We start from the raw sequence: 22,074 nt of genomic DNA, 5'->3' as shown, positions 1-22,074 counted from the left end.
GGAGCTGAAAGAGCAAACTGAAGATCTCAAGAAACGGATTGAGGAACTTCAGAAACAAATTGAAGAACTCAAGCTGAATTCTGCTCAAATTCTGGCTGTTGGATTCGAAGCTGCGCGGGAACAATTTGCCTGCTTGTTCCCCGACCTGGACCTCAGCATGGTGTCTCTTGATAACGAGGTAGTGGATGGAAAAGTGGTCCCCGCTGAAGACTAATAGATTCTCTCCATCTGCTACCTTCGCGCCTTTCCCTTGTATATAATTCTGTAATGAACTCGCATTTTCTTGTACATGTACTTTTGAGCTGATACTTTACTTAATGAAATTACTCTTGCATTTCTTCTTGTGACCTCTTTGTCTACTTTTAACCTTCCTTGCGTGATTTACTTCAACGAAATAACTTAGTAATCTCGTAGGCACGATCTTGTACTTAGCTGTTTCGAACCATCTCAACTTCGAATAATGATCACATTTATCAACTCGTAACTTAAGGCAATGAACCTTAGCGTGAAATGATACTTCAAGCCATGGACTTTAACTCAACCCCTGGCTTTATAACGTCGCTACACCCGATCTGCTTCATCAAAACGGGTCTTTGGCTTCTTGCCGTTGCTTGAACATTGCCAGAGACTCTTGGCGACACCAGCTTCTTCCTGCCTTCACACCTTGGCCATTGCTCTTTCATCTGGGGGGTAGAGGCGCCTTTCGGATCCTTCTCTACCTCCTTGTGCTTCAGAGCAAGAGACAGGGTGGCTAGGCGTTCTCTTCGAACCTACCTTAGCCACCCTCAGAACTTCTTCCACCCTCTACACCATACCTGAACTCGTTCGAGACGAGAAGGATTTTAACTTGCCTGAACTCGCTCATAGGCGAGAAGGTCTTTAACTCGCCTGAACTCGCTCATAGGCGAGAAGGTCTTTAACTCGTGCCTCTACATTGCCCCAGGGGTTACATCTTCTCGCCCCCAGAAACACTGAGGACTTTTACTGGCGCCTCTACATTGCTCCAGGGGTTACATCTTCTCGCCCCCAGAAACACTGAGGACTTTTACTGGTGCCTCTACATTGCCCCAGGGGTTACATCTTCTCGCCCCCAGAAACACTGAGGACTTTTCACTGGTGCCTCTACATTGCCCCAGGGGTTACATCTTCTCGCCCCCAGAAACACTGAGGACTTTTCACTGGTGCCTCTACATTGCCCCAGGGGTTACATCTTCTCACCCCCAGAAACACTGAGGACTTTTCACTATTTCTCGCCTACACTCGCTCGACGGCGAGGAGGTCTTTAACCTGCCTCAGGACGCGCGAGGGCGTTGAGGTCTTTCATCTGGTGCCTCCTATCGCCGAAAGACGATGAGGACTTAAAAACTTTAACTGATGCCTCCAATCGCCGAAAAACGATGAGGACTTAAAAACTTTTTAGAAAGCATGCAATATATCTTTAACTCGCCTTGAGTCACGTACAAGTGACAAGGTCTTTCTTCAAAACCTTTGGAAAACAGCAAGCATGCAATCTGAAAACGCCTTATACTTCGAAAACTCTTCTTTTATTGGGTGGCCTCATTAAAAACCCTCCTTAGGGAAAAAAGAGTGCCCCCTTCAAACTGTTTTATCAGAGACATTGTAATATAACTTTTATGTTTGTCTTTACTTACAAAGCTCTTAACTGTAGTACAACTTCAGGTGCGTGGCGTTCCAGGTGCGAGGAATCGCCCCTCCTTCCAGCGTCTCTAAGCGGTAGGCGTCGTTCCTGAGCGCCTCGGTTATTCTGAACGGTCCCGTCCACTTAGGCGACAGCTTATTCTCCATCTCGTACTGGTGGGCTTTTCTCATCACCAGGTCGCCTTCTCTAAATTGCCTTGGCATCACCTTCGAGTTGTACCTTCGTTCAATCCTTCTCTTCACCGCCTCAGCCTTCAATCTTGCCTCTTCCCTGACTTCGTCCAGTAGATCCAGGTTCAGCCTTCTCTCTTCATTCGAGTCTTCCTCTACAAAGTTCTGGAATCTCGGCGAGCTCTCTTGGATCTCTACTGGAATCATTGCATCACACCCATAGACCAAACTGAACGGGGTCTCGTGGGTTCCTGACTGCTCGGTGGTGTGGTATGCCCAGACTATACGGGGCACTTCCTCAGCCCAGCTTCCCTTGGCTTTTTCTAGCCTTCTCTTTAAACCTCTCAACAACACCCGATTAGCTGACTCCACCTGGCCATTTGTCTGAGGGTGCTCGACGGATGCAAACACTTGTTGAATTCCCACCCCTTTGCAAAGCTTCTTCAACAGGTGACTTGCAAACTGAGTCCCATTGTCCGACACCAGGCGCTTAGGCACTCCAAACCGGCACACGATGTTCTTCCACACGAAACCTTCGATCTTGTGTGCGGTGATCTGGGCCACTGGTTCTGCTTCGATCCACTTGGTGAAATATTCAATTGCCACCACCAAGTACTTCATCTGCCTGATCGCCAGCGGGAAAGGTCCCAGGATGTCGATTCCCCACGTATGAAACGGCCAAGGGCTGTAAATCGACTTCAACTCCTCGGGAGGCGCCTTGCGCCAATCGGCGTGTTGTTGGCACTGTTTGCAACACTGCGCATACTTCTGGCAGTCTTCTCTCATCGTTGGCCAGTAGTAGCCTGCACGGAGAGTCCTTGCGGCCAGAGCTTGACCCCCGACGTGGCTTCCGCATATACCTTCGTGGAGCTCCGCCATGATTCTCGTGCACTTCTCGCCATGTATACATTCCAGGAGCGGGTGAGTGAACCCAAACCTGTACAGATCGCCATCAATCAGGGTGTACTTGCTAGAATTCTTCTTTACCTTCCTAGCCTCAGTCGTATCCAGTGGGAGAAGGCCATCTGCCAGGCACCGCTTGTACTGGGTTATCCACGTGTCTGGCTCATGGGTAGCGCAGACCTGCATCACGCTCACCTTCTCTCCCCGACATGCTCTGATTCTCGGCGATCTCAGAGTTTCTTGCGTCAGGGACTTATGGCTTCTTGCTGCTTTCTCCGTCGATTTGCTTATCTGAACGACCAGGTGATCTGCCACAAAGGCTCTCGGCGTCTTCAGAGTTTCTTGGATCACCGTCCTCTGCCTACCCCCTTGCCTGAACTGGCGAGCTTAGCTAGCAAGTCAGCTCGGGCATTCTGCTCTCTGGGCACATGCACTACTTCGAAGGAGGCAAAGGAACTCTTCAACTCCTGCACATATTCCAGATAGGCCGCCATTTGCGGATCTTTAGCCTGGAACTCGCCTGTTACTTGCCCTGTGACTAGCAGCGAGTCACTCTTAGCCATCAGCACCCTAGCTCCCATCTCCTTGGCCAGCAAAATTCCGGCGATCAGCGACTCATACTCTGCTTGATTGTTACTGGCTTTGAAGGCAAATCTCAAAGATTGCTCGATCAGCACGCCATTGGGCCCTTCTAAAATGACTCCAGCGCCGCTACCCTGCTGGTTCGACGATCCATCCACCGAGAGTACCCAACGGAAACCGTCCCCTTCAACTCGTGTCGCCTCAGACGAGAGCTCGACCACGAAATCTGCAAAGATTTGCCCCTTGATCGGGCCTCGGGGCTCATACTTGATGTCAAACTCTGATAGCTCCACTGCCCATTTCACCATCCTTCCCGCAACGTCGAGCTTCTTCAAAACTTTCTGGATGGGCAGGTCAGTCATCACCAGTATGGTGAAGCTATGGAAATAGTGGCGCAACCTCCTCGCCGAAAACACCACAGCCAGCGCAGCCTTCTCCAGGGCCTGATATCTCGTTTCGGGGCCCTGCAACACCTTACTAACAAAATAAATAGGCTTCTGAGCCTGATCTTGATCCTGGGCGAGCACCGCACTCACCGCCCTCTCAGTTACATCAAAATACAACCTGAGAGGGGTTCCCACCAGCGGTTTGCACAGAACCGGCGGGCTCGCCAGATACTCCTTCAGCTTGACCTCTTTCACCGTAGCTGGGCTCCTCATCGCCAAGATGGCGGCACACTTGTCGGGGTTGGCCTCTATGCCTCTTTCAGTCAAGAGAAAACCCAAAAACTTTCCAGCCTCCACGCCGAAAATGCATTTCTCTGGATTAAGCTTTAACCTGAACTTGGCGATCGTCGTGAACAATTCTTCCAAGTCTGCAACGTGCTTGCTTTTTTCCGGCGAGGTCACGACCATGTCATCGACATACGCTTGCACGTTCCTTCCCAGCATTGGTGCAAGTACTCGATCCATCAACCTCTGGTACGTGGCCCCTGCGTTCTTCAGTCCAAACGGCATCACCTTGTAGCAGTAGCACGACCTCTCCGTCATGAAGGCTGTCTTCTCTTCATCCATGGGATGCATCTTAATCTGATTATACCCCGAGAAGGCATCCAGGAAGCTCAACAGCTTACACCCTGCAGCACTATCCACCAGGGCGTCTATGCTTGGTAAAGGATACGAATCCTTTGGGCAAGCTTTGTTCAGGTCAGTGAAATCGACGCACATGCGCCATTTCCCATTACTCTTCTTCACCAGCACGACATTTGCCAGCCATTCAGGGTACTGAACCTCCCTGATGTGGCCCGCAGCCCTTGGCCGTTTCATACATGGGGAATCGACATCCTGGGACCATTCCCGCTGGCGATCAGGCAGATGAAGTACTTGGTGGTGGCGATTGAGTATTTCACCAAGTGGATCGAAGTAGAACCAGTGGCCCAGATCACCGCACACAAGATCGAAGGCTTCGTATGGAAGAACATTGTGTGACGGTTTGGTGTGCCCAAGCGCCTGGTGTCGGACAATGGGACTCAGTTTGCAAGCCACCTGTTGAAGAAGCTGTGCGAAGGGGTGGGAATTCAACAAGTGTTTGCATCCGTTGAGCACCCTCAGACAAATGGCCAAGTAGAGTCAGCTAATCGGGTGTTGCTGAGAGGTTTGAAGAGAAGGCTAGAGAAAGCCAAAGGAAGCTGGGCTGAGGAGGTACCCCGTATAGTCTGGGCGTACCACACCACCGAGCAGTCAGGAACCCATGAGACCCCGTTCAGCTTGGTCTATGGATGTGACGCAATGATTCCAGTGGAGATCCAGGAGAGCTCGCCGAGATTCCAGAACTTCGTAGAGGAAGACTCGAATGAGGAGAGAAGGTTGAACCTGGATCTACTGGATGAAGTCAGGGAAGAAGCGAGGTTAAAAGCTGAGGCGGTGAAGAGAAGGATTGAACGAAGATATAACTCGAAGGTGATGCCGAGACAGTTCAGAGAAGGCGACCTGGTGATGAGGAAAGCCCACCAGTACGAGATGGAGAATAAGCTGTCGCCCAAGTGGACAGGACCGTTCAGAATAACCGAGGTGCTCGGGAACGGCGCCTACCGCTTAGAGACATTGGAAGGAGGGGCGATTCCTCGCACTTGGAACGCCACGCACCTCAAGTTATATTACAGTTAAGAACTTTGTAAGTAAAGACAAACACGAAGTTATATTACAATGTCTCTGTTAAAACAGTTTGAAGGGGGCACTCTTTTTTCCCTAAGGAGGGTTTTTAACGAGGCCACCCAATAAAGAGAAGTTTTCAAAGTTTAAGTTGTTTTAGATTGCATGCTTGTTGTTTTCAGAAAGTTTTGAAGAAAGACCTTGTCACTTATATGTGACTTAAGGCAAGTAAAGATATATTGCATGCTTTCTAAAAAGTTTTAAGTCCTCATCGTCTTTCGGCGATCGGAGGCACCAGTTTAAGTTAAAGTCCTCATCGTCTTTCGGCGATCGGAGGCATCAGCTAAAGTTAAAGTCCTCATCGTCTTTCGGCGATCGGAGGCACGAGTTAAAAGACCTCAACGCCCTCGCGCGTTCTGAGGCGAGATAAAGACCTCCTCGCCGTCGAGCGAGTGCAGGCGAGGAAGAGTAAAAAGTCCTCAGTGTTTCTGGGGGCGAGAAGATGTAACCCTTGGGGCAATGTAGAGGCACCAGTAAAAAGTCCTCAGTGTTTCTGGGGGCGAGAAGATGTAACCCCTGGGGCAATGTAGAGGCACCAGTAAAAAGTCCTCAGTGTTTCTGGGGGCGAGAAGATGTAACCCCTGGGGCAATGTAGAGGCAAGTTAAAGACCTTCTCGCCTATTTGCGAGTTCAGGCAAGATAAAATCCTTCTCGTCTCGAACGAGTTCAGGTATGGTGTAAAGGGTGGAAGAAGTTTGGAGGATGGCTAAGGTAGGTTCGAAGAGAACGCCTAGCCACCCGGTCTCTTGTTCTGAAGCTCAAGGAGGTAGAGAAGGATCCGAAAGGCGCCTCTGCCCCCAGATAAAGGAACAATGGCCAAGGTATGAAGCCAGAAAGAAGCTGATATCGCCAAGAGTCTTTGGCGACCAGGAAAAGTTCAAGCAATGGCGAGAAGTTAAGACCCGTTTTGACAAGGCAGATCGGGTGAAGCGATATCTTAAGCCATTAGTTAAGTTAAAGTTCGTTGTTTGAAGGGTGATTCTGCGCTAAGGTTCATTGCCTTGAGATTACAAGTTGTTAAAGTGATTGTTATTTGAAATCGAAGTGGTTCGAAGCAGTTAAGTATGTGATCGCGCTTACGAAATCGCTAAGTTAATTTCTTGAAGCAAATTGTGCAATGAAAGTTAAAGCAGCCAAAGAAGTTATAAGAAGAAATACAAGGACTTTGTCATTTAAGTGAGTATCAGATTCAAGGCACATATACAAAAAAAAAGAAAAAAGAAGTTCATTACAATTATGTGCAAAGGGAAAGCATAAAGGTAGTGGATGGAGGGAATCGATCAGTCTTCAGCGGGAACAACCTTCCCATCCACCACCTCGTTGTTGAGGGACACCATTGTAAGATCTAGATCGGGGAACAAGCAGGCAAACTGTTCCCGTGCGGCCTCGAATCCAGCAGCAAGAATTTGGGCAGAACTCAGATTAAGCTCTTCGATCTGTTTCTTAAGTTCTTCAGTTTGTTTCTTCAGCCCCTCGTTCTGCTGCTCCAGCTCTTCAGCTTGCTTCTTAAGTTTTTCGATGGTTTCCTGAGCTTGAAGAAGGTCTTCAGCAACCTTCTTGGATTCTGCCTGCACCTGGCCCAGTTCAACAGCAATCTTCCCTTTTTCTTTGTTGGCTTCAGCAAGCTTAGCCATGGTGTCGTCCCTCTCCTTCTCCACCTGTCCCAGGAAGACCTCCCGATCGGCTGACCTTTGTTCCAGTTTTTGCACCTTGGCGGCGTCAATTTTAATCAAGGCCTCCAGGTCAGCCACTTTGACGCGATAAGGCACCAGCTTGCTCTCTAGCTCGATCTTCTCTTGAGCCAAGAGCTGTACCTTATGGCGGAGATCGGTGGCCTCCTTGGGCGCCACCCGGAGCTCGGTGCTCATTGCATCTTCTACTCGGGAGTGTTCAATCTCGACGAGTGTAAGATTGCAGGATAACTTCTCCGCCTCAATCCTTATAGTGCTATTCTAAGTTCGAAGGGCGTAGAGGTCATCCTGGAGCTTCCTGGTGGAGCTCTCCACAGCTTTAGATATAATGGTGGGGAAATCCTCCGCCATCATCTTTAGTTTCGCTAAGAAAGGCTCCCACATCCTCGTGACCTCAAGGGAGAGGTTTGCTTGTGGAGGCACCGGGTGGGCTCGTTGTTGGTTTTCGCCGCCACCTTCTTGAATTGGTTGTTCAGCGGGTGCTTCTTGGCGTGGTGGCGACGTCGGGGATTCAGTGATAAGAATTGGAGAGTGGTGAGCACCTTCATCCCCGATTGGTGCGACGTTTGCGGTGGAGGCGTTTGAAGGAGGACCCCCTCCAGCTGATATGTAAGGCGTGGAGGCGCTCGGGGGGTTCTCCAAGAAGTTGGCTTCGGCGCCCTCAACCACAGGAGGCGCAGATGCCAAAGGGATTGCTTGGACTAGAGAGGCGGGAGCTGGTGGAAGAGGCAATGTTGGAGGCAGGGCAGGTGTAGATGGTGGTGTTGATGTTGGAAGAGGGGGTGGAGCAGATGGTGAAGAAGGTGCCACCCTCTTCCTCTTCGTGACGAGGCCATCTTCAGTTGCCTCGTCGTCTTCCTCTTCCTCCTCATGGACTACTTGGGGGGCTTTCCTCTTTGGTTTCCTGAGGACAAGCTTTTTGCGTTGGTTGGCGGGTTGGACATCGGGGGGAGTTGGGCCTTTGGGTGGCGATCTGCCCTGAGCAGCGGCGATCTCCACCACAGAGTTTGGCACGGTTTGGGAACCCGATGCCAACCCGTGGGTTCGGGCGAGCGCCCTCAGTTCAGCGAGCTTCCCCTGGCCCAACATATGATCTGCATAAAGCAAAAATGCATGGGCTAGCTCAGAGAGAAAATAAATGCATAAGGCAGTAAGTAGCAAAGCAGATAAATGGTGCAGAGAAATAAAACCAAAGTCTTGCGCACAACGCACAATACGCCCAGAAACAGTTAACAGAGGTAATATCAAAAATAAAACTTAGACATTGAGGTGAGTTCTAACCTATGCGGATTTCAAGTTGATCTTCGAAGAACTCGAAGCAGATGAGCGTGGTGGTGAGGAAGGTGATGTTGGCATCTGCCACACTCTTCCAGAAGAAGCAGAGGTCCCTGTCCAAGGCACCCATGCTATCAGGACTCCTTGGCCTCCTGAAGCTGCTTTTGGACTCTTTGTTCCCCTTGTTTACCCAATACAAGGGGAAACCGTCGAGCAAAGAAGCGTCCTTGTCATTGGGGCGCACCTGGACGAACTTGCCTTTCCAGTCTTTGTAGGATTGCTGGAAGATAGAGAGGATCGACCTCCCAGCAATCCCGTTCAAGCTTACCCACAGGCGATCTCCTGGGTGCTTGGCTTCGAAAAGAAATAGGAAAACGTCCACTGACGCTGGCAGCCCCAAGTGGTCGCACATTATTTGGAAAGCCCGTACGAACGCCCAGCTGTTGGGATGGAGCTGGGCGGCGGCGATATCGAGCTCGGTGAGAAGCTCCCTTTCAAAACGGGTGAAGGGAAACCTAAGTTTCACCTTCTTGAACGGGGTGGTGTAGACGAAGCAGAACAACCCGCCGTTGTTCCCCTTGTCGTCGGCGCACACGGGCAGGTCGGGGGGGGCAAGGTAGCACCGTCATTCTGTCGTCATGCTCCTTGTGAAACGATTGGTGAGGCTCATCCCCTTTCGTCAGTCGAAGAACCGCCCCAGCAGAGTTTACTGAGGAGGTTTCCTTCAGCAAGGTCGAGGTGGCCCATGGGTATAGTTTTTTGAAATCTGGAGAAGGCACGGAGGCTCCTCCGGCGACGGGTGGAGTGGCCTGAGCCAAGTTGGGGCGGGAGGGTGCAGGCCTCTCAGCCTGAGAAGAAGAAGCACCGCGTGCTCGCGGTGGTTGTGTGCTTGTGAGGAGGGGTTTCGTGATGAAGGAGGAGGATTTGGGGTGATCTTTGAGCGAGTCATTGCGGAAGCTGCAAAGGAAGAAGAAAAGAAAAGGTGATCAGGACTCGCAGAGGCTGACTCGATCATAAACGAAGGGTGAAAAAATGAACGAACGAAGGTTCGTTGTAACGAAGACGAAGCCCTATGTTACGAAGAAGGAGAAATAGAAAAACAACCCACAACGTATGCACCAGACAGTTAAAGGATGATGCGAATCGGTTAAAATGCAGGAAAACCCAGCAGAAGAAGGAAAGGAAGTACCTTTTTATGATCAGAAGAGTGATGAAGGAAGTTGGTGATTCAGGAGGTTGAAGAACGTTGAGAGCTTTTTGCAGAAGAGAGTTGGAGTGTCTGAGAATACGAAGAAAGTGATGGAACAGTGGAGCGAAATGGGTTTAAGGGTTTTTCGAAATGGGTTTGGGAAGCGCAAACGTTAACTAAAGATAACCGTTGATGAAGCCACGTGTCGAACGATGGGTGAGGTGTTTGGTGGAGCGTCAGAGAAGCAGAAAGTACAACCGCTTGGAATTCTGCGCCAGTGCCACGTAGATCGGTATTGACGTGACTCTTTTAGTCTTTTCGCTGGACAAGTCTTCGCTTAAGACTGGGGGGCTTGTGTACCGCCCTAGTAGTCGGAAGTGATGACGTGGCATCAAGCTACAGTATAGGCGTGTTGACAAGACGCCAGGTTGGCAGAAGTGAAGGAAGTCGGGGGGCTCGTGTAGTCGCCAGTTATGAAGTTGGCGTGCTCCGATCTTCAGCATACCAGAACCGGCGATCACCGGGTAAAAGATGAAGTCGCCAGTTGTAAACTCAGGCGACCAAGTGATTGGAGATCACCGGAGTAAGCACATCGCCGAAGATGAAGGCGGTGCAGATCATGAAGGCGGCCGGCGAGACCACAGGGAAGGTGTACGAAGGCACCCTAGCTCGCCAATCCCAGTAGAGATCGCGCTCCAAGTTAGCTATGCACTGGGCAGTACCATGCATAAGTAACTTAGCCAAGAGAGAGTCAGAAGCAGCGCCCAAGTCAAGGAGGCTCCAGATGATGGCACGTGTACGACTGGATGCGAGCCACGTGTCCAGGTGCGTAACTGCCAGGAGAGAGAAAGTGACCAGGTATAAAAGGGTTTCCCAACGAACTTCTGAGGTACGCACGTTCAGATTGTATTCTTTACGCTTGCGAGTTCTTGAGCATACTGTGAGAGAGAATTGGTTCACGGTTCCTTGAGAGTTCTTGAGTGTTACTCTTGAAGTATTTGGTGGTTCAGTCACTGACTTGGGCGTTGGAGTGCGATCGGCCGCAGCGGCGCTGCTCTGTTCTTTTGCAGGTTCTTGAGGTGGATCGTGACGAAGGACGGAGGCGGAAGCGGTGCACACGTCGATCCAAGTTTGACGAGGCAAGTTCCAACGTTCTGGTCAACAGGCAGGATCAAAGTCTATGTAGATCAACCACCGGGCTTTGAAGATCACAAGTATCCCAACCACGTCTTCAAGTTGAAGAAAGCTTTGTATGGACTGAAACAAGCTCCAAGGCAGTGGTATGAGAGGCTTAGCAACTTTCTGCTATCTCATGGTTATGAAAGAGGAATGGTAGACAAGACTCTCTTCATCAAGAAGTCAAACGCAGAAATAATTCTTGTGCAAATCTATGTTGATGATATCATCTTTGGTGCTACACAAGATAGCTTGTGTGAAGAATTTGTGGCTGCAATGAAAGGTGAGTTTTAAATGTCTATGATGGGAGAACTATGTTTCTTACTTGGATTGCAAGTTAAGCAAACAAAGGATGGGATCTTCTTAAGTCAATCAAAGTATTGCAAGGAGATTCTCAAGAAATTTGAAATGGAGAATTGCAAAGAAGCAAGCACTTCAATGCCATCAAGCTGTTACATGGATGTTGATTCTGCTGGAAAGAGTATAGATCAAACAAAATATAGAGGTTTGATTGGATCTTTGCTATTGTACCGACCAGGTCACCGGGTGTGATGACGTGTGATGACGTGCTCAGCAGGACACGTGGACAAGAGAAAGAGGGATGGTTCAGAAGTGTACATGGTTGCCGTTTGGAGAAGTGGCGTTCTGCGGTGCACATAATTGGTTGTCGCCGCAAGAAGCACATCGCCGGTTGTCGCCAGGTTGGTGTCGTCGCCGTGTTAGATAACGGAAGATCAGGTGGTCTGACATCGTCGGATTTCCCAGGAGGTCAGTTGGAGCTGTTGGGGGTTCAGGCGAGGAAGTTCAAGTGTGTAAGTTCAGTCAAGATGACTGTTACGCCAGCATGAGGCGTGAAGGTTAAATGAGTTGGAGTAAACAGCTTGCTCCTTGACGACGGGATTCCCAGAGTGGACATTCGTCGATGGCGAGTTCCTCTCAGTTAGAACATGCAAGGCGTGGCAAAGAGGAAGGTGGCACCTGCGACAAGCGATATCACACAGATGGTGTACTTTGTTGCATCCGATACTCACCTTGTCAGGTGGCGTTCTAGAGCGTGTTACGTGCTAGGTTGCACCTTGAATAGGAGACTTGGTCGCGTAACTGCATGCTACATAGAAATGGTCCTCAAGTTACCCCAACCCAGATGACGACACGTGTAGGGTTGGATGCTACCTATTACCCCAACCCAGATAATGACATGTGTAGGGTTGGATGCTACGCTCAAGTTATCCTAGCTCAGATGATGACACGTGTAGGGTTGGATGCTACCTGTTACCCCAACCCAGATGATGACACGTGCAGGGTTGGATGCGAGCCACGCGTCCAAAGTATAACGGCCTGGAGAGAGAAAAAACCTAGCTATAAAGGTAAACTTAACAGAATTTGCAGAGGTACGTTTTCATTACGGCTCATTGCTAGGGTTGTGTGCACTTTAGTACGGTTCTACAAAGTATATTTTTCTCTGAGTTTTGGGTGTTCGTGTCACTGACTTGAGCGTCGGAGCGCCACTGGCCGCAGAGGCGCCACCTTGTGTTTTTCAGGTTCCCAGAGAGGCTATTTGTGGTGTGGACATGAAGGGCACGTGGCGTGAAGATGGTGAGGAAGATCGTGACGAGGCAACGCTCTTGCGCTAGGTCAACCGGCAGGAACATCTGGCGCCCACCGTGGGGCCGTATAAAAGGTGATTCCCAACCGCAGTTTGAGTCTACTGAAGTTTTGGTGTTTTCTGTCCAACCGCTTGCTGTCGCAGTCGGTTTTCGAAGTTCTCACCGTTCATTTGGAGTTTCTTTGAGTTGTTGAGTTTGCTGGGAAAGGATGAGGACAACGCGGTCTAGTTCAGTCGCGCCGTCAACAGATGAGGATGTTGTGTCTATGACGCAGGTCATGGACATGATGAGGACGCTGCAGGAGAACGTGGCTGCATCACGTTCTGAACAGAAGAGGATGCACGAGGCGCTGGTGGCCTCGCAAGTTAGGAATGAGGAGCTCAACAGGGTCAACGAAGAGCTGCGTAAAGCTCTTCAAGAGCGGGAGGAGCGTGCGGTCGAGGACAGATCTGCACCCAAGAAGGAAATGTTTGTACATGCCTTCAAGAAGGGTGTGTTGCCCGGACCCTTTAGTGAGTCGCTTATCAGGAGTCACCCCGCCACGTTTGCTGAAATCCGGCGACGTGTCGTGGCTCACATCGCCGCTGAAAGCGAAGTCTCCGAGAAAAGGGGAAACGTGGCCCAAGCTAAGCCGCGCGCCCAGACGAGGGTCCAGCCGCAGAGGGTAATGGAGGCAGCAGCGGGGAAGAGGGACCAAAGGATGCGTCATCCTTATGACCCTAAGAAGAATAAGGGGAAGGGGCCGGGGCGGCCCAGAGAGACTAATCGCCCACCAAGGTATGAGTTTGTGATGGGGTTGGCTGATCTGATCGTCATCCCGAATATTGCTGCCAGGCTCAAGGTGCCTGAGAAGACAACAGAAAAGGTTTTGGGTCCAATACCGGATGCGTGGTGTGAGTTCCACAAGAGCTTTGGCCACTCCATCAACTCGTGTTTGGCTTTGGGATACCAACTCGCCGAGTTGGTCAAGTGTGGATTCCTGAAAGATTACTTGCTGGAAAAGCAAGCGGGCCAATCAACAGGTTCCCAACCGGCGGGCAACGAAGGACGGCAAGGACACCGGTTGCCATTCACGGTGAGATCCACACCATAGCTGGTGGATTCTCGGGAGGAGGTTGCACTGCATCGCAGCGCAAGAAGTACGCAAGGTCGGTGATGTCGGTGGAAGTTTTCGAGGATCACTCGCCCGACGTGGACATCACATTCACCAAAGGAGACCTTAGGGACGTTGTGCCTCACGACAACGACCCTATTATGATCTCTCTTGTCACGGCGGGAAGGACCGTCCATCGGGTGTTGGTCGACCAAGGAAGCTCGGCAGATGTAATGTTTTGGCCGACTTTTGAAAAGTTACAATTGTCCCCCGACCAACTGAGGCCATATGGGGGCTGCTTGTACGGTTTCGTCGGCGATCAAGTGGAGGTCAGGGGGTATATTGAGTTAAGGACGACGTTCACAGATGGTTTGGCCTCACGAACAGAGAAGATCAGGTATCTTGTCGTGAACGCTCCATCGGCATACAACATACTGTTGGGAAGGCCAACGCTCAACAGGACAGGAGTTGTGCCTTCAACAAGGCACATGAAGGTCAAACTACCGTCTATGGAAGGTTTGATCATCACCATCTGTTCTGACCAAAAGGAGGCGAAGAAGTGCTATGAAAACAGCCTCAAGAACAAGAGATCTGTATGCCACGTAACCACAACGCCGCCCCCTGGCGTGGAGCCCGCACAGGATAACCGGCAAGTTGCGGATACGGTGTTGGAGGTGGCCCCCGAGGGCAATGTGCCGATGGAGGATATCGAGACGAGGTCCGAAGGCGCCGCCTGGGTGGAGGGAGAAAGAAGTTGCCCGGTGACCGCCAAGGAGACAGGTATCGCGAGGGCGGTGATCGCCAGCGAGAAGAAGCCTCAGCCGGTGGAGGAATGGCTTGAGAGGAAGATCAATGGCAAGACGTTCAAATTGGGAAAAGCCTTAGACAACGAGACACAAGACCAAATCGCCAAGGTGATAAGTAGACACCTTGACGCATTTGCTTGGTCCGCTTCAGACATGCCGGGAATCGACCCCGATTTTTTGTGCCATCGCTTAGCAATGGATCCCCAAGTCAGGCATGTCCGCCAAAGAAGAAGAAAGTTCAACGAGTAAAAGAGGCAGGCGATCAAGGACGAGACGCAGAAACTCCTTGCAGCAGGCCACATCAGGGAGGTCCAGTACCCAGAATGGCTCGCCAACGTCGTTCTGGTCAAGAAGAGTAGCGGGAAATGGCGGATGTGTGTTGACTTCACAGACTTGAATAAGGCTTGCCCAAAGGATTCTTATCCTTTGCCAAGTATAGACGCCCTGGTAGACAGTGCATCAGGGTGCAAGTTGCTCAGTTTTCTGGATGCCTTCTCAGGATATAACCAAATCAAAATGCACCCCATGGATGAAGAAAAGACCGCCTTCATGACGGAAAGGTCATGCTATTGCTACAAGGTGATGCCCTTCGGGTTGAAGAATGCAGGGGCCACGTACCAAAGGCTAATGGACAAGGTGCTCGCCCCTATGCTCGGGAGAAATGTCCAGGTATATGTTGACGACATGGTCGTGACATCCCTGGAAAAGAGCGGGCACGTCGCTGATCTAGAAGAATTGTTCGTTACGATAGCCAGGTACAAGCTGAAACTGAATCCTGAGAAGTGTATTTTCGGCGTAGAGGCAGGGAAATTTCTGGGATTTCTCTTGTCGGAGAGGGGAATAGAGGCCAACCCCGAAAAATGTGCCGCCATTTTGGCGATGAGGAGCCCTGCCACTATGAAAGAGGTGCAGCAACTCACGGGGCGGATGGCCGCCCTGTGCCGATTCGTATCAACCAGTGGAGAGAAGGGCCACCCATACTTCCAGTGTTTGAAGAGGAATAACAGGTTTGTCTGGACGAAGGAGTGTGAAGAAGCCTTCATAAAGCTCAAAGAATACTTGGCGAGCCCACCAGTTCTATGCAAACCCCAAGCAGCAACGCTACTCAGGCTGTATTTTGCCATAACTGAGAGGGCAATAAGCGCGGTGCTCGTCCAGGATCAAGATCAGGTCCAGAAACCCATCTATTTTGTTAGCAAGGTGTTGCAAGGCCCATAAGTGAGGTATCAGGCCTTAGAAAAGGCGGCGCTAGCGGTTGTATTTTTGGCAAGGAGGTTGCGCCATTACTTCCAGAGCTTTACGGTGTTGGTAATGACTGACTTACCCATCCAGAAGGTTCTGAAGAAACCGGATGTGGCTGGGAGGATGGTGAAGTGGGCGGTGGAACTGTCAGAATTTGACATCGAATATGAGCCCCGGGGACCGATCAAGGGGCAAATCTTCGCCGATTTTGTGGTCGAGCTGTCTTCCGGAACAGCGCAAAACGCCAAGGATGACTTTCGTTGGGTGCTCTCGGTGGATGGGTCGTCTAACCAGCTTGGTAGCGGGGCTGGGGTTATTTTGGAGGGACCCAACGGGGTGTTGATAGAGCAATCCCTGAGGTTCGCTTTTAAAGCAAGCAACAAACAAGCAGAGTATGAGGCTTTGATCGCCGGTATTCTGCTGGCAAAGGAGATGGGGGCAAAGGTGCTGATGGCCAAAAGTGATTCGTTGTTGGTCACTGGGCAGGTAACTGGTGAGTTCCAAGCCAAAGATCTGCAGATGGCAGCCTACCTGAAGTACGTGCAAGAGTTAAGGAGATCCTCTGTTTTGTTCGAAGTGGTGCACGTGCCAAGAGAGCAGAATGCCCGAGCTAACTTGCTAGCCAAGCTCGCCAGTTCGGGCAAAGGGGGCAGACAGAGGACTGTTATTCAAGAAACCTTGAAAACACCTCGAGCATTCGTAGCAGATCACCAGGTTCTTCATGTTTGCAGGTCAGCGGAAAGGACGGCGAGGGGCCATAGATCCCTAGCGCAGGAAACTTTGAGGACGCCGAGGATCAGAGCGCGCCCAGCGAAAGAGGTAAGAACGATGCAAGTTTGCGCTATCCACGAGCCAGATACGTGGATAACGCCATACCAGCGCTACTTGGCAGATGGCGTGCTCCCAATGTACAGGTTCGGATTTACACACCCTCTTCTTGTATGTGTACACGGAGAGAAGTGCACGAGAATTATGGCCGAGCTCCATGAAGGGATTTGTGGGAGCCACATCGGGGGTCGAGCTCTGGCAACAAGGACTGTCCGTGCAGGTTATTACTGGCCCACAATGAGGGAAGATTGCAAGAGATATGCCCAGCACTGCAAGCAATGCCAGCAGTACGCCGATTGGCACAAGGCGCCCCCAGAAGAGTTGAAGTCAATCTACAGCCCCTGGCCGTTCCACACGTGGGGAATCGACATTCTGAGACCTTTCCCGTTGGCGATCAGGCAAATGAAGTATTTGGTCGTGGCGATCGAGTACTTCACGAAATGGATTGAGGCAGAACCAGTAGCCCAGATCACCGCGCACAAAATCCAGAGTTTCGTGTGGAAGAATATTGTGTGCCGTTTTGGCGTGCCCAAGCGTCTAGTATCGGACAACAGGACTCAGTTCGCAAGCCACCTGTGGAAGAAGTTGTGCGAGGACATCGGGACACAACAGGTGTTTGCTTCCGTGGAACACCCGTAAACGAATGGGCAAGTGGAGTCCGCTAATCGGGTTCTGCTGAGAGGCTTGAAGAGGAGGTTGGAAAAGGCCAAGGGGTCTTGGGCCGAGGAGGTTCCCCGCATAGTGTGGGCATATCATACCACTGAGCAATCGGGAACCCATGAAACCCCGTTTAGCTTGGTGTATGGATGCGAAGCGATGATTCCAGTCGAAATCCAGGAGAGCTCGCCGAGATTCCAGAACTTTGTGGCGGAAGACTCGAACGAAGAAAGGAGAATGAACTTGGATTTGCTGGATGAGGTCAGGGAGGAAGCACGGGTGAAGGCTGAAGCAGTAAAGAGAAGAGTTGAGCGTAAGTACAACTCCAAGATAAAGCCGAGGCAGTTCAGAGATGGCGACCTGGTGATGAGGAAGGCCCACCAGTATGAGATGGAGAACAAATTGTCACCCAAGTGGACAGGACCATTCAGAATAACCGAAGCACTCGGGAACGGCGCTTACCGCTTGGAGACACTGGAAGGAGGGGCGATTCCTCGCACTTGAAATGCTACCCATCTCAAGTTTTACTACAGTTAAGGCATTGTAAGTAGCAATTAACTCGAACAATTTAAGATGTATCAGTTTAAACAATTTTTCAAGGGGGCACTCTTTTTTCCCTAAGGAGGGTTTTTAATGAGGCCACCCAATAAAGAAGGTTTCGAAGTTTATCGAAGTCTCCCAGTTATTAAGTTTGCATGCTGTTTGTTTTTCAAGCTTGTGGGGAGAGATTTTATTGCCCATGTGTAGTTTTAAACAATGGTAAATCCAAATCGCATGCATCCAGTACAAATTTTCAAAACATGAAGTTTTTAAACCCTCGTCGCCACCCGGCGATCGGAGGTGCAAGTTCAAGTTTTAAGTCCTCACCGTCACCCGGTGATCGGAGGCACAAGTATCAAATTTTCTGACCGCCACTAGGCGAGAAAAAGATCAAAAAGACCTCCTCGCCTCGAGCGAGTGTCGGCAAGAAAAGATTTAAAAGACCTTCTCGCCTTGAGCGAGTGTAGGCGAGAAAGAGATTTTAAAAGACCTCCTCGCCTCGAGCAAGTGTAGGCGAGAAAGAGATTTTAAAAAGACCTCCTCGCTTCGAGCGAGTGTAGGCGAGAAAAGAGTAAAAGCCCTCCTCGCACTGAGCAAGTACAAGCAAGAGCAGATCAAAAGACCTCTTTGCGTGAGCAAATTGAGGCAAGTTGAAAGCCCTCAACACACCCAAGGGGGGAGGAGATGTAACCCCTGGGCAAGTCGAGGCATCAGAAAAAGTCCTTCTCACCCTCGAGTGAGTTCAGGCAGAATGAAGCTGAAAAGTCAAGGGTGTTAATAATCTTAAGTATGGGAAAGGAGGGTTGGAGAAAAAACTCCTTTCCCTCGAGTGAAACACCAATATTGACCTAGTAAGACCAGTTAAATTAGAAGTTAAAGGGTGGTTGGAGGAGGTTTGCAGAGGACACCTCACCACCTAAATCATTGTTCTAAAACTCAGGGAGGTAGAGAAGGATCCGAAAGGCGGCTCTACCCCCATATGAGGGAACAATGATGTATGTTATCTCAGGGTAAAGACTCGGGGAAGGTAGGGAGAGATCCGAAAGACAGCTCTCCTTCCAGATGAGCAAAGATGAAGTCAGGAGGTGGTCCCGCAGGGGACGTTCTCAGTTAAAAGGAAGACGACGTCGCCAGAAGCCCATGGCTTGAGATCGAAATAGAAAGAGGATCGCACGGCGAGGGCCGCATCAGCGAAGTTCTGGGCGACAACGTAGAAATACGTTTGTTTCTTGGTAGATCGAGCGAGAGAGATTTCAGATACTAAGATCGACTTACGCCCTTTTTGCCGAGTAAGTAATTTCTCATTCAACGTTATTGTTACAAACTAACTTTTTGTTTAAGTTAAGGTGGTTTCTAGAGAATTAAGTACCAGTTCGTGCGAAGTACATTGGGTTGAATGAAATCAGCCATACCAGGTGATCGCACAACAGATAAAATTAGAAGTCATAAATATATACACATGTATATCAAATAGTTCGAGCAGAAGGAAAATTATTACATGCAAGTCAAGATCAAATACAAGAGTTTCAAAGGCAGTAAAGTAGAAGTAGCAGATGGGAGCGGCAGTTAAGTCGGTGGCATGATCTTGCCATCCACCACTTCATTGTACACCGAAAACTCCAAAAGGTCAAGATCGGGAAATTTACAGGCGAACTGCTCCAAAGCCGGAAGTAAGAACTTGGGCAGCCTCAAGCTGAAGGTCGTCGATCTTTGTCTTGAACCCGTTGTTCTCTTCGCGAACCTGGGTGACTTCAAGTTCAAGTTCGTCGAATTTCTTCTTGAATCCGCTGTTATCTTCACGAACTCGAGCAAGCTCGGTGGCCGTTTCGCTCAGCTCTTTGGTTGCCTTATCCTAATCTTGTTCGACTTTAGCCAGAAGAGTCTCCCTCTCAATCGACCTCTTCTCCAGGTTGGCCATCTTTTGGGCGTCGGTTTTCTTTGCCTCCTCCAACGTGGCAATTTTCTCTCTCAGAGGGACGATTCTGTTCTCCAACTCGACGGTGTCCTGAAGTTTGTCATGAAGCTTCTTGTGCAGTTCTTTATTGTCCTTGCGCACACTTTGAAGCTCGTCTTTGAGAGCGTTTTCGACCCGCGAGAACTCGAGGCCTTACATCATCATGTCGCATTTGATCTTCTCGGCTTTGGCTCTCGCGGTGCTCGCCACCTCCTGATGGATGCGACAATCGAGCTCAAGTTTCTCCAAGGAGCCCTTCAGCCCTTCGGCGACGATTTGAGGGAGGCACTCGTCGGCCATGGCGTGTAGGCGCACGTTGAAAGTTCTCAAGGCTTCTTGGAGGGAAGTTGGGAGGCCTGGTGTTGGAGGAGGAGGTGGGGGCTGGTGCTCACCACCACCCTTGCAAGGTTGGATGGCAGGGGGAGTCTCGAGGCGTGGTGATGAGGCGGGAAGTTCTTTGGCGGCTTGAGAAGAGGCTTGCGTATCGACAAGTTGTCCAGGCGCAGCTTCAGCGACTGAGGCGTTTGAAGCAAGAACATCCCCAGCGGACTCGAACAGCGTGGAGGCGTTGGGGGGGTTCTCGACGAAGTCTGGGACGGCGCTCTCAGTTGCTGGGGGCTCGATCGCAGCTCTCATCTTCCTCTTGCAGACTAGCCCATCCTCGGTGCTTTCGTCTGCCTCTTCGTCCGACACCACCCTGGGGGCTTTTCTCTTAGCCCTTTTGAGTGGTAGTTTCTTACGCTGGGGGGCTGGAAGAGCAGCGGCAGCGGGTGGGCCGACTGGCGGAGATTGGCCTTGGGCAGCTGCGATCTCTACAACAGAGTTCGGAACAGTCTGGGAGCCTGCCGCGAGATTGTGGAGTTTGGCTATAGAGCGTAGCTCAGCCATCCTATCCTTCCCCAGCATCATATCTGCATAAAGAGGCCAACAGTTACCAACCGGCACAAAGATTCGACAGTTAATAATGCATAGGCAGTTAACAATGCACAGGAAGATAAGCAGTGTATGACAATGCATGGGGAAAGTTAAAACCATACGCAAATCAGAAAGGCAACATCAAGTGAAGGCAGGGCGATGCAAGTGTAAACTAGGGAAACCCAAGGACTTAGGGACAAACCTATGTGAACATCCAGCTGGCCTTCGAGAAACTCGTAGGCGATGATGGATGAAGTAGGTAGAGTCACGTTGGAAGAGGCAACTCTTTTCCAGAAGTTGCACAAGTCCTTGTCGAGCTCCCCCATTTTTTCTGGCTCCCTGGCCTTCCTGAAGCTCGACTCTTTCTTTCCCTTGTTCACCCAGTACAAAGGAAACCCGTCGAGGAGGGAGGGGTCTCGGTCGTTGCAGCAAACACGAACGAACTTTCCCTTCCAGTCCTTATAAGATTGCTGGAAGATGGAAAGGATAGACCTCCCGACGACCCCGTTGAGGCTAACCCATAAACGATCGCCCGGGTTCTTAGCCTCGAACAGGTAGAGGAACACGTCCACTGAGGCCGAATGCCCCAAGTGTGCACATACGATTTGGTAGGCCCGGACGAACGCCCAGTTGTTGGGATGAAGCTAGGCGGGGGCTATATCCAGCTCGGTCAGGAGCTCCCTCTCGAAGTGGGTGAAGGGGAATCGGAGTTTCACTTTCTTGAACATGGTGGCGTAGATTAAGCAGAAGGGGCCGTCGTCGCTCCCCTGGTTATCAGTGCAGATAGGCTCACCAGGAGGACAAGGGTGCACAGATACTTTGTTATCAAGTTCCTTGCTGAAAGAAAGGTGAGTTTGGTCACCTTTCTTGAGACGGAGGATATAGCGTTCAGAGTTGATGGATGAAGTCTCACCCAGCAGGGTTGCGGAGGCCCACGGATATAATTGCTTGTAGTTGGGAAGGGGCCTCACAGCTGCGCTGGTGTGAGGTGGGTTTGGCTGCGCTTGGTTGGATTGAGAAGGCGCGGGTCTCAAGACCGGGCTCGAAGGGACGTTGGGGTCCTTTGGGGGGTCGCGGGAGGAGGAGGGGTTTGCCCTACGGGTGTTCGCCGGAGGGTTGCGAGGAGATGGAGGAGGGTTTGGTGTAATTTTTGAGCGAGCCATCGAAGAAGCTGCAAGAAGACGAAAAGGGAAGATATGAGAGTTTGTAAGCGAAGAGACTCAACAGAAGGGAAGGAGATAGAAGAAAAAGGGGGGCTCGCAGAGAAAAGGTCCAGAAACCCTAAACGCAGAAAAGAAAAAGCAAAAACAGAGAAAACATCCCACAACGTATGCTCCAGACAGTTAATGGATGATGCAAACCGATTGAAATGCAACAAATGTCAGTAGAAGTGATAAAAAAGTTACCTTTAGATTATCAGAAGAGCGTTCAGAAAGATGGTGATTAAGGGGACGAAGCGTTCGCCGGAGTATTTTCTCTGGAGTACTCAGGGGGTTGGAGTGAAGAAGAAGATAATGAAACAGTGAAGTGGCGCGAAGGTTTTAAGAATTTCAAACGTTGCGAGAAGCGCAAACGGCAATGAGTAATGGTCGTTGATGCGTCCAAGTGTCGCGCGATCGAGGGGGTTGGTGAAATG

The 22,074-nt window shown here is 50.5% G+C and overlaps 1 protein-coding gene across 1 annotated transcript; it reads left to right on the top strand.

Moving 5' to 3' along the window:
- The first annotated feature begins 15,613 nt into the window (after positions 1–15,613).
- LOC137824930 (uncharacterized) lies at positions 15,614–17,776 on the top strand. The gene is made up of 2 exons (XM_068630605.1): positions 15,614–16,258; positions 17,744–17,776. The coding sequence occupies exons 1-2, from the start codon at positions 15,614–15,616 to the stop codon at positions 17,774–17,776; spliced, it is 678 nt and encodes a 225-aa protein (XP_068486706.1).
- The last annotated feature ends 4,298 nt before the right edge of the window (positions 17,777–22,074 follow it).

This window comes from Phaseolus vulgaris, chromosome 8, assembly GCF_000499845.2.
Source record: "Phaseolus vulgaris cultivar G19833 chromosome 8, P. vulgaris v2.0, whole genome shotgun sequence".
NCBI lineage: Eukaryota > Viridiplantae > Streptophyta > Magnoliopsida > Fabales > Fabaceae > Phaseolus > Phaseolus vulgaris.
This window is presented reverse-complemented; position numbering and strand designations above follow the sequence as displayed.